The 13,536-nt window shown below is 26.3% G+C and overlaps 1 protein-coding gene across 3 annotated transcripts in view; it reads left to right on the forward strand.

Moving 5' to 3' along the window:
- The first annotated feature begins 121 nt into the window (after positions 1-121).
- LOC129988493 (hamartin-like) overlaps positions 122-13,536 on the forward strand; it is a 35,610-nt gene continuing 22,195 nt past the window's right edge. For 2 of the 3 annotated variants that reach the window (XM_056096732.1, XM_056096734.1), the window contains exons 1-6: positions 122-266; positions 3,612-3,753; positions 4,127-4,230; positions 5,035-5,187; positions 7,807-7,963; positions 13,042-13,208. In XM_056096732.1, coding sequence (XP_055952707.1) covers positions 3,612-3,753; positions 4,127-4,230; positions 5,035-5,187; positions 7,807-7,963; positions 13,042-13,208 — 723 coding nt within the window. In that variant the 5' untranslated portion in view covers positions 122-266. The remainder of the gene's footprint in view (positions 267-3,611; positions 3,754-4,126; positions 4,231-5,034; positions 5,188-7,806; positions 7,964-13,041; positions 13,209-13,536) is intronic. The other variant, XM_056096733.1, reaches the window with a different exon arrangement.

The following is a 13,536-nucleotide window of genomic DNA, read 5'->3' on the forward strand; positions in this document are numbered from 1 at the left end:
TATTTTACATTTATTTTTTTTATACTAAAATTCATACACACACTCACAAATGCTGTGTTATCAGAAATGCTTTAGATCACATTGAGAAACGGAAACTAGTAAAATTTTTACAATACGGCAACATGTAAGTTTAGCAGCCTAATAACATAAAAATATTCATGTTCGTCCGAAATCAGATTTCACTTTTCATTTCTCACTACGTTGTCATGACAGTTGAATTTTAATAATTTAACTGAGTATTATGTCATCTTTCTGAAACTTCTAAGGTAATTCATGACTCTTTTATTTAATCTTTTCTTTTGTCATTTTGTGCGCCATTAAAGTAGTCGTGTTTATATTTATTATTTTTGTTTAGTGTAATTCAGACTTTTCTTCAGCTTAGAAATTTATGCTTATTGTCGTGTCGATGCTATGTTTCTTTTGAATTTGTTTATTATTATTTTTTTTTAAAGTAAAGAGTATATTGTGGTGTGGAAGATGTGAAATAATATAAACATAGTATATGATTTTAGAACTTTTTTTTACCTAGTTTGTTTGGAAAATTAATTAATGTTATCTGTAATGATTGAAAATTAATTATTTATGTGATCTGTAATGATTATACTGATTTTCCGTAAGAATGAATTGTAATTTATATTGAAATATTATCTCTAAATAAATTAAAACCCGTGATATAACATTGTGTTGGGTTTTCATTGTCGCCCTTATTTTTTCCGCCAGATTACATATCATTTGCTATGCCCGTGTACTTATTTTATGGGTTTTACTGTAAAAGGAATTTGCAGTGGAAATTTCCGTGTTTCTTTTCTTGAATATGTATCCTTTGAAAATTGAACTGCTCGGCATTGAAATTATGCTACAGTATTATTTATTGTTAGTACATAGCAAAAAAATCTTTATTCAGTGACAGAATAGTCAGTTTTTAAACATTTATTTTTAATTTTATTAAATTTTTTTAAGTATATAGATTAGAAATCAATTTAAATGTATAATTCTAACATAAGATATACTTTTAAATTTATGTGAAAATTATTGATTCCATCCCCCCCTTAAAACGAAGGAGCTGAAAGTCTTCGAATATTAATGAGAGCTTTTGAAAGTTAAATAAATCTGAATGTTTTATGAAATTGCCATTTTTTTTCTTGTTGTTGCTAACCTTACATTTGCAATGACTGGTTGGAATAATTGATAATATTTTCACTAGCCTTTTATTTTTTATGATATTAATATTTTTTGTGACTATGAATGTCTTTACAATGTATATTGTAATGAAAGTGATACAGAAAATACGATACAAATGTGAAATTCTCATAATAATAAAGTGAAATTTTTTGTAAAATGGCCTCTTACTTAATTTTTGTAATTATATATGTTAGTAATTTATAGTTTTCTAAATAATTTGATTTCTGATACATTATTTTAAGATTCTGAATCTTTTCTGTTAGTCTAATAGTTGTTAAAATTCAATAGTTACCTGAAACTCATGCAGCAATTGGTATAAATTGCTGCTTTTGAAGCCTAGCATACCATACCATGGTGCTAAAAAAAATATTTCATACTAACATTTAGATTTGATAATCATTGCTTTCACATTTTTAAAATAGCATTGAAATTCCTTTTAAGGCTAAATAAGTAGTCATCATCATATATGCTTAGTTTATTATTAATTTAATAAAAATTCTATTATGAAATGGCCTGAAATTTTGTGAAACATTAAAAATTGTCATTATATGGAAATGAAATTTCTATTAGGCTGTTATTCTTGACCTTGTTAATTTCTTAAAATGAAATTTCCCTATTTTGTATTAAGTTGTCTTATTAAATTTTGGAGAAATATGAAACATATGTCCAGCATTTGGATGCCTAGAAAGTGGTAATTTTTTAATGTATTACTAGTTATATTATTGGATTAGCTTTTATTGAGTTATTTTAATATTAATGGGAACATTTGATGAATGAGGAAACTCAGTTTACAACTTTTTCTCCTGTCACTATCCACACTATCCCTATTTGTAACTTTGACTATGCAGATTTACTGATAATTAATATATAGTCATCACAATGTAAAATTCAAAATATGGCTGGCTGGATTTCAGTCTATGACACATGATTAATGCTGTTTATGAACTGTGTGAATTTTGGAGCATCATTTATCAGAATCCATTCTATAACAGGATAAGACATATGGGAAGTTTAGTTTCAAAAAGAGCAAACAAATTATTGTCTGTTGGACTTACTCTAATCTGCAACTGGTGTTCATATTTAACATCTTTAATTTGTATAGAAATTTTAGAAGTCGACATCTATAATGCATCTTGAAATATATAGCCAATTTGCAAAATATCCACATATTTCGCTTCTTATTATTGTAGAAGACAGGAAATTGGATTATGTTATGTATATAAGCTTACACTTATCAGTTATTTAATAGGTGAATTATTGGTCAAATTCTAATAAAATAATGTGCAAGAATATTATAATTTTCTTTCATTTGACAATATAATGCATTTCTTATACTTTCTATCTTTTTTTATGTTATTAATCCATTCTTGTTCATCATATATATATATATATATATATATATATATATATAATATGACTTACCTGCCCCTGTTTCGGAAAGGGGCAAATAAAGGCATTTTTAGTTGTATCAAGACAAATAGATACTTTTATTCAAATAAATTTGTCTGCCCTCCCCCCCCCAAAAAAAATGTTTGTCATACTTGCGAACCTGTGATCACTCGGAATGCGACTAGCAGCAAGTATTCCTATTGAGTGTTTGTTATCATCTATCCACTTGTTGGCCTTTGATACATAAGCATTTATCAAAATTTTGCAAATTAGAAGAAGAAAAAAAAAACAAATAGTGGCATTTTTAGTTGAATAAGACAAATAGATGCTTTCAAATAAATTTGTCTATCCAAAAAAATAAATAAAAAGTTTGTCATGCTTGGGTACCTGTGATCAGTCAGAATACGACTAGCAGCAAGTATTCTTATTGAGTGTATGCTATCATCTATCCACTTGTTAGCCTTTGATACACAAGTATTTATCAAAATTTTGCAAATTAGAATAAGAAAAAAAAAAAAAAATGGACTACCCTAAGTTCTTGGATATGAAAGTGGATTTTACATTCCAGCAACTGTTATGGAAAGATTTTCTGTGTCACAGAAAGCAGTGAAAACAGACTTTAGTAGTATTATTACCTTAAACTGTCCATTAAACTCCATCTTGCTTTTAGTTTGACTAACTGAAATATTTACTTCTAACTTTATATCTAACAGTACATTTGTAATATGCATTTTGCTTTCCCTTTCTTACTCTGAGGGTTTAAGTTTGCATTGGTTTACCACTCTGAGAGAATACTACTAAGCATTGTCACATCACCCGAGCAATTCAGAATTAATGTTGGAATTATCAAGCACTCATTAAAATTTATTTATATTGTCGTCTATTTGTATTAACCATTACTGCATTGCTTTATCTTGTATATCCTGTAATTATTTACAAAACTTATTCTGTTTTATATTAGCACTTAAATAAAATTTTCTAATCTTCAAATCGATGTTGAAGTCTAATTTGTTAATGAATTTATTCTTAATCTTTTACAGATGCATCAGAGAAAAGAAAAGGGTGAAAGATCTTCACAGAATCCAGTTGAAGCTGTTTTAAATTTACTGCCTGTATTGGAAACAGCTGATTATCATTATGCAGGAAATGTTATGGATATGATTTGTGAAGGTTTAAATGAAAGTACGTTGTGTCAAAAAAAAAAAAAAAATGTTTATTAATTGCTTTTGAAAAAGTAAACACAATCTTCTTTTTTTTTTTTTTTTTTTTTTTTTTTGTAAGATTTTTATGTAATGTAATCCATGTAATGTTGATTTTACTTTCATGATATTTTTATGCTTTTTAATAATTTAAACTTTTCCCAGATTAAATTTTCAAAAATTAAGAATGAACAATATTTAATCATAAATCTGAAATTATGCCCCCATTCCCATTCATTTTTGTGAACATGAGTAACTGCTTTGAAGGATGAATTTAAATGTGTATTAACCATTAGATTATTCTTTTACAATTCTGAATAAATTTTCGTAAACATATGCTATTGCTTTCTTTCTAGATAAAGATTCTAAAGTCTTGAATGGAATTGTAGATTACTATATTACTGCCGATTCTCATCGCATTATAGATATTTTAGTTCGATCCAAAGAGCCTCATGATAAGGTAATCTTATTTTTTATTAGATTTTGATTTAAATTAATTTGAAAAAATTCTTATATTTTTAGTAAAAACCTACTTTCAATGTTACTAAACCTACCTAAAACCTACTATTAGGTAATAAAAATATTACCTAATATTAATACTAGGTAAAATAATATATTAATTATAGGTAATATTTTTAGTTTTAAACCTAATTTTCTGTGTCAAATCTATAAGACCTCAGTATTTCAATTACCTCAATTTTTTTATATGTCCATGCTTTGTCATTCCCCCCCCCCCCTTAATGTTTGTGTTTGTACAAGATTTTTAATTATTTGAACGAAAAAAAAGTGTTAAGTTTATTACATTTAAAAACGTTACGATGTTCAAAAATTGTTATTAAACTTACTGAAGTTGATGGAACTACTTTTTAATTTTCATTGGTTTGAATTTTAATACAATTTTTTTGGTATTAATTAACAGTAATAGTATTGATTAATTAAAGATATTAGCATTAAAATGATAGTGTTAATACATTTTAATAGTATTTATTAAAGCTTCATGTAATTTAAAAATTGTAAAAAAGAAAAATCTGGTACTTTTTTATCTTTGAAATAGCAGACAATACTTTTTCCCCCATCTTGAATTGATTTTGATGTGTTGCAACAAAACTTTCATATTCCATTTTTAAATTAATAAATACTAAAGATTTTATTTATGAGTGCACTTGGCTAAATAAATTTCAGATCTAAGTTTTTTGCAGTTTAAAAATTGGTGAAATTATTATGCTTATATTATGCTTGTAAATTTCTTTTATTTATTTTTTAGCATTTATTTGATAAAATTTTTGATTTGATGAAGAATGAAATCTACCGTTATAAAGCTGTGCAACTTCTAATGAATTTGGTGTATCGTCAACCTCCATGGCTGCATAAAATTGCTACACATCGCATTTTGAATCTACTTATAAATCTTCTGAAGGTAAATTAAATATATATTTTTTTAATTGTTGCTATCTGATTTTAGTGTTCATTACTACTGGACTAACTGTACTATTCAAAAGTTTTTGCCATCTTTAAGGAGATGAAACAGGGGGAAAAGATTTTCTGTTTTTCCACCATAACTTTGGAATATATCATTTTCAAAAAGCTATTTTTGTACCATCTTATAATTCAAAGAAATAAATTTTCCGTAGAACCAATTCTCTTCCCAAACAACAATTTTTTAAAATGTCATGTATTTTTTGAAATTTATTTTAATAAAAATTATGAAAATTTTCCTTTTTACTTCCTAATACAAATTCTAGCATTAAACCTATTTTATCATTTAATCGCATTTATTACTCGCACACTTTTGCAGATATTAAAGTTGTTTTCATTGAACATTTTTGTGGCTGTGGTGAACCTAACAGTAAGATCTTGGATTTGAGTTTGGAAGATTCCTTTTTGAAACCTGATTCCTCAGCAGATCTATTGTATATGCTGATCTGGTGCATTTTAAATCTGACATTGTGGTGTGAACATCCTCCTGTTGATGTGATATGGAAATTTGAGAGTGGGTGCCAGTTCAGATATCTTCCTTGTCTTCTGACTAGAGTATAAAATTATGAAGTCGGTTCCAAAATTACTCAGTATTGCTTCCAGACAGGAAGTTATTGTAATTAAATTAATCAAACGTTTTCACTATTTTTTTACTGTAAGCACTTTTTAATGAGGAAGTGCAGTAATTAATTAAATATCTTTTTAATTATTAATTGCAATTTCTTTTACTATTTGGTTTGATTTTGTCTCATATTATTAAATATTTAGGTTACTCAGTTGACATTCTCTCTCTCTGTCTCTCTAATGATTGCTTTATTGTTTGACCTAAGTGAATAAAATTTTATTTTATTTAATAAATTTGTGATTTTTTAAAAAAATATATAGATTTTTTCATACTCACTTCAAAGCCATATTCTTTGAAACATTCCACTGACCACTTTGTTATTTAATTTTTATAACTACACAGTTTCTCCTCTTTTAAAATTCAAATATTTAGAAATGATTTCTCTCCCCTGTTAAATATTACTGTTATATCATGAGGATTTAAAATTCATATACTGTATTTTGCATGTATGCAAGAAAATGTAAATAGCATGACTCCTAAAATAGCATAGATGTGAATGTAAATTACAAAATATGTTCAAAACAAAAACTATTTTTAAAATAATAAATGCAACCAAAATTATTTTAATGTGTATTATAATTCCATTGCTCAATTAAGACTATTTACTTGAAATTTATTTGAATTTATAATTACGAGGGAAGTTAATTAACATTTTGAAATCTAAAACATGCATACTGTTTATTTATCCACATCATTTTTACATTAAATTTGTCTACTTTTCTATATAGTTTCTATGTGTGTTAGATAAAAAAAATAACACACATAGAGGAATCTATGTGTGTTATTTTTTTGAGGAAAATCAAGTATCTGAAACCAAAGAATATTTTATATTATCTTCTTTTATAATTGTTAATCTTTTAAACTAAAATTTAATATCTGAAAGGTGCCAGTATCAACATCCAAACTCTAAATTTCTCCAAAATATAAATTTTGCTTAGTTTTAGAATGCGAACCCAAGCAATCTTTACTTGTATGTGTGTGCGCCAAGCAGCGAGACTAAGATTCCCATTTAGCTTAAAACTTTAGAGTAATAGTTAATAATTATTAGTTTTCAGAATTGTAACACTTCCTAAGAGTTTGAATATAAGAATCTGAAAACTGTTCAACATAGAAGTATATGTATTTTGTCTTTTCTTGCATACATATATAACAAATCAATATAGACACAGCAACTGCATACATATATAACAAATGAATATAGACACAGCAACTAGTTAAATCATTAGATATTTTCTCTTTTCTTTGTTATTAAATTTAGAAATTGAATATTGCAAGTTTGCTTTCAGATTTTGAATTTTTATTGTAAAATTGATTCTTTAACCAATTACCATTCTTTAATCCAGTCTTCTTGAGATAATAATTGCACTGAATTGATAAAACATTTTATATTTTTGTAGCTATTGTTCAGTTTTATATTAACAAAGTATTGCAAGAAGGGGGCTTTTTTTATGCTTTATAAAAATCATTGCATTCTTTTAGTTTTAAATTTATAGGTTCTTTTCTTTTTTGTGTCCTGTTTTGATGAACAAATAAAATCAGTTTTCTGTGTGCATTTTTATTCAGATTAATGAAAAAATATTTAGAAATAGATAATTATTGTATAGCATGACTTTCTGGAAATAATTTTTAATTTATATTCTGTGTTTTTTTTTATTGTATTTTTTCCCCCTGAATATGTTTTCTCAAATCTGACTAACATGATAAAATCTTATTCAAGAGTATTCTTGGCAGAATTTAAACTGTATATAAGAAAAAATAATTGTTTTTAATATTTAAATCTCGACTTTAGTGGTTATTTTTATTAAAATAGAAAATAAGGTGCAAAAAAATAGTTTTTTTTTTTTTTGAGCAAAACTAAATTATATATATATATATATATTAAATCAGTGTTGTTGCAAATTTTAACATTTATTTTTACATTGATATTCTTTACAGAATGACCAATATGCACCAACTTTAATGTGTGGACTTCTTACCTTGACGTCACTTTTATCAATAATACCTGGGCAGTTTATACCTTTTTTAAATGACACGTTTGAAATCTTCTCCAGAATAGCTTCCTGGGGTGGAAAAAAGCCAGGTAAATATAAATGTAATTGAAATTTCATCTTTTAAAAATGATATTTCCAAGATATATATAATTAAATAGGTAAAAATGCTTTATCATTACTTGTAGATCAGTTTTTGTTTATTGTCGTTTTAATTCCTTCTTTAATATTTATTTACTGAATTACAATTTCATTTCTTGTCTGATATACGGTTCTGGCAAAAATTATGGAAATCTTTTGAAAGAACGAATTTTGAAGTTTGATGGCTCATAATTGTCATTTTATCAAAAGAAATACCATACAGTTTAATATCATTTTTTCGAGATAAATTAATCAAAAATTTAATTGAATAATTTTTATTTTTTCATACCTGATGTGTAGAGAAAGTATTGTAATTGTGAAAAATTTGAACTTGAAATTTTGACAAAACTTTTTGTTGTAGACCTCCTCAAGTTTTTGGCATTATATTTGTCTTTGACAAAGATAATTCAAAAACACTTTGAATTTGGTATACAATCTTTACAGTTTCTTAATTTGATGAAATTTGGTATATAGTCTTTACACTAAATTTATAGATTTCTATCAAATTCTGGGTGAAATCCATTCAGAGGAAACCTGTCAGTCCAGCTGTCTGATATAAATTGACATGAGAACTAAAAAACAAAGAGAGTTAGATGGTTAAAATTTGACACAAATTTGATAGATATCTATCAAACTTTAAACCAGATCTGTCAAGGGGCTGACTTTCTTTTGATCTGTATTATCACAAGAATATAAAAGCGATAGCTTAAATGCATGGAATTTGGTTTGTGATTAAAATTGTAGATCTATAACAAACCTTGATTTCAATCAATTGAAAACACAAATTCAATTTTTAGGTAACTATTCCTAAATGCTCTGAATTAAATGCCAAGAAAATTGCCAAGGATCGCAATAGATTCAATAAAAATGGCAAATTCATGCTAAAAAAATCTGTATTTTGTAACTGTTGTTTGCCAATGCTATGCACTCTTATCTAATGTCCTCAAGCTGATGAAAGGGGATAAATTAGAGAATATGCAAGGAAACTTTGGAAAAACCACTCCTGTTGGTTATGATGGATATTTGTACAAAAATAACAGTTATAATAATGAAAATGAAAACATACCAATACCTACGTAAACATATTCCTAGATTTCCTTATCATATGACACTTGTAATCATTCTCATTTATAGCTGTTTAGTTAAGTAACCTTTAACATCATTTGCATCTCAGAGTTCTCCATAGCTTTTGGTTCTCAGCTATTAAAATATGATATTATTACTGTATTTTTGTCTTAATTATTAGATTTTATTGCTAGGTTGTTTCTGTGTAATAAGTTTCTTCAGCTAGCTCCATAGATTTTTGGTTGAGTTAAGGTCTCTTTCCATGTAGTGAAATATGATTATCTTGAAATTAGTTTTTACATACAATGACTATGGAGCTGAATCCTATTGAAATATACATTTTTCATTATCTGGGAAAAGATCATACATGGAAGACAGCAGTTTAAGAATGGATAGTTCATTCATTTTTTTTTAAGCCTTTATATTCCCATTAATCACGCAAATTCTGTCCACATCTTTAGCTGTTATAAAACTTTAGATTATAGCACTAACTGTGTATTTAACAGTAGCTATAACGCATTTAGGATGGAAATCCTCTCCTATTTTTCTCTTTACATAATTTATGCCATCACTATCAATTAGTAAGATTTGGATTTAATCATTCCAAGGCCATGGTGGCCTGGTAATAAGGTCTTGGCTTCGGAACCAGAGGGTTTTAAGTTTGTGAACCAATTCCACCGAAGAATCATCGTGTGAGAGGGTCAGGTGTTAAATCCATCAGGGCCAAACGTCCTCCTGCTGGTATGGTGCAGAAGTTTGGAGTGGGGTGGTGGTGTCAGCTCAGGTGTTGTCCTTGTCATCTGACTGCAATTCAACATTACGAGATCCATCCCAAAATAGCCCTTATGTTGTTTAAAAACAGGACATTAATATAACTAAACTAACTAAAAATTAATCATTCCAAATCTCTCTGTTCTATTGTTCCAGTTAGTTTTGTCCATTTTAACTTTATGAATCTTTATTTTAGATTTTCATGAAATTCTTACATTTATATCAAATCCTGTAATCTCTCTTGAATGGTTCTCATATTCTTCATATTGCATTGTACTATTTCACTTTATATATTTCCAGATGATTTTCTTCTGTCACGTAGGCACAATCTTTATTTATTCTATCCTTACTTATTGTTGTGCACCTTTTCTAATTTATTTTTCTAGTGATTTATTTCCTTTTACTTCATTGAAAATTTACAAACGCCATTTTTAGTTAGATTCTCCGTATTTTCTTTCTAATGTCATTATAACTAAAGCCTTGTTCATGTAATAATAAAACTTTCAAACATTTTATGAAGGGAGCATTTCTTTTATTTGTTTATATTTTGAGAATTCATAAAAGAAAGTGTATATAATTATACAATGACCAATTTAATAGCAATCCTAGAAACTATGGAAAAAAAAGTCTTCTCATATCTGTAAAGTATGGTGCCAATTATTGAATTCTTCTGATAACAGGATGCCGTTGTATTTCCTCATGCTTATTGACTACATTCAAATGAAGAAAAGCTATGTCTTATCAGCTAAAGCAAGATATATTCCTCTCTTCTTGTTATTTAACTATTGCTTTTAAAAAATAATGGCAATTGAATATAATTTAACGCATTATTCTCTAGCTAAATCATCTTTAAAATTATGCATAACTTTATGGTATTATTACAAATTCTATTGCTGTTATGAGCATTCAAATTTTCAAAATGCACTTTTATTCTGAAAAGTGTTCACAGTTTGGACCATTACTGTAGCAATTAGTGCTTTGCAATTGTTGATGAAACTTTTAAAACTATGCATGTTTTAATAAAAATGTCAATAATATTAAAAAAAAATAACTTTTCAAGAAATGGTTGACTTAATCTTTCTTTATTATGTGTATACAATTGCGTTTTCGATGATTATTCCTGTATCAAAATTAATGTCAGTTACAGCAATTGGTGAAACATTAAATTTGATCATTTGTTTGTTATAACTTTTGACATCAATATACAAGTAAAATTTTAGTATAATATATATCATTATGTATTAGAATTTTATTGTAAATACTTTTTTAACAAGGAACTTTTGTGATAAATATTTCTGAGTTCTCCAAATCATTTTGAATTTTTAAAAAAATTAAAATATTTTTTCATGCATATATATTTTTATTTCATTGAAAAAAAATAAAATTAGAAATTTCTTAAGTTAATTAGCATGTGGGATAAAAATGATATTCTATTGTATAATTTTTTCAGTCAATTAATATTAATCAGTATTATGTGCATTCACCAAATAAAACATTGGGTATTATTCTGCGCTCAGCAGTATTTATCACTAAGTATAAATTCTTGTATAAATTGTAGGTTTTCTATTAGTATAGTAGCTGGTAATGTATACAATCAACCTATTCGAGATGGTTGGTGAAAAGTTAAAAGTTTTTATACCTATCTTCAAAACTTGATACATTTGATGTATATTTTGCTCACAGTCAAGCTATGAAAATTCCATGACAAATACAAGACTTTTTATAGTTGATGAATTTCAGTTTGTCATTTAAATTTTTCTTCAGTTAGTTTGGGATCATATCCTGTAATAATACTGAGTATAATGATATGGGGGGGGGTAATTATATCCGATGGCAATATATTCTTAATACTTCTGCAGGAATAATGGACAGATTGTGGATAAATTTACTAAATTAGGTATTTAGTATTAAATTTTTATTACATTTATATTTTTTTATGCATTTTGTTTTTTACCTTCAATTATAGTAAAAGTAATTATCCTGGATCAAAGGTAATTGTTATTTTTTAAATTTTATGATAAATGAAAAATAGAAAGAAATTTTCTTAATACAAGTAGTTTTTATGCCCTACACATACAATACAAGAGAATAATTTACCCTAGCAAAGAATTACAATTCATCTATTTGCTTGAAATTTTACTGATCTTATCCTATAAGAATTCAGTATGTGTTAAAATATCAATAATTAGTGACCTCTTCATAGGAGATATAAGTGACATGGTTTTAAAAATGTCAATCGTATCTTGTTGGTAAGATCGATATCTGCTTCATATTTAAAGAAAATATTAGAAAACAGAGGTTAGCACATAGCCTATACCACTATCAATGTTTAAATTATAATTTAAAGAGTAATTTCTTTAATTCATGATTTTTTTTTATATCTCCTTATCACATATTTAATGTGTTAATTTAAATAGAGAATATGACTATCTATTATATTTATTAAAAAATCAATCTATTAATAGTACTGAAATATAAAAATCTATTGCACTGATTATTATTGCTCTAATTAATTCCATTTTTAGAACTGAAAATAAATCCTTTTAATTATATAATGAAAATAATATACATGTTGAAACTTCTAAATAACATGTTAGAACAAGGGTGTCAAGTTCATTGTCTTTTTGTGGCTTGTCAGGGAACTGGAAACAGATATCATAATATTATTGTAAAAGGCACAGAGCAGATTTTATAATGAATAAAAGCTTTGCCATATGCATAGTATTATGTAAGAAGCATTATATATAAAACAATCAAGATGAACTTAGAATATTTCTGTTAGTTCTAAGATCACTAACATTTTTCTTTGATTAATCTTGAATTTGATTGCCACAGACTTGATAACCTAAAAATAGAAGAAAAAAATGGTAAAATTAAAGAATGTCAAATAAAAAAAAAACATTGGAATAATCTTTGACCTTTAGCTTTCTTTTCTTTTTCTTTTTTTAAATGTATTTTCAAAAAATTGATCTATATTTGATCTCATAATTTAGAAAATACATTAATAAGAATGCTTAAATATATGAGGAGGCTAGGTAAATGCTATAGTAAGAATATTTAAATAATTAATTCATTGGAAAAATATGTTAATAAATAATTTTGCTCTTAAAAATTTTAATGAAAAATATTATTTGTTGAAGGGAATTAAAACATTTCTGCTAGTGAAAGAAAAGTGAGTATTTATGTGTATTTTCTCATTCTTTAGGCTTTATTGTTGATGTCCATGCAATGCATTTGCAAACTGCAACTGGCTCCTTATTTCAACGTTTGTATGGGTTGTTTCCTTACAATTTCTTGGTATATCTTCGTAGTGTGTATCTAAGTAATAAAGTAACTGAGGATAATGCAGTTGTCTTTAATAAAGTTATCAAGGTAAGCATTTTCATTTTGTTTTCTAAGCAAGGTGCTTTTGATAAATTTCTGATGTTTTGTAATTTGTATTAATTCTGTAATCAAATCTTTTAACCTATCAAAAAATTAATAAAATTTCATTATTTTATTAAATTTTTCGAATTTTCCATATTTGAATTGGGATTAAGAAATGGACTCAAGAACTGATACATAGTGTTTAATTCTTGTCTTTGAAAATCCAAAATATTATTATTTTGCACAGTGGATGTTGCCATATTATCGTTTTGTTTTTGATACATCAGTTAATAGTAATTAATTTTTAAAGTAGTTTTGTAAAAAAAAAAAAAAA

Source organism: Argiope bruennichi, chromosome 10 (genome assembly GCF_947563725.1).
Source record: "Argiope bruennichi chromosome 10, qqArgBrue1.1, whole genome shotgun sequence".
Lineage (NCBI taxonomy): Eukaryota > Metazoa > Arthropoda > Arachnida > Araneae > Araneidae > Argiope > Argiope bruennichi.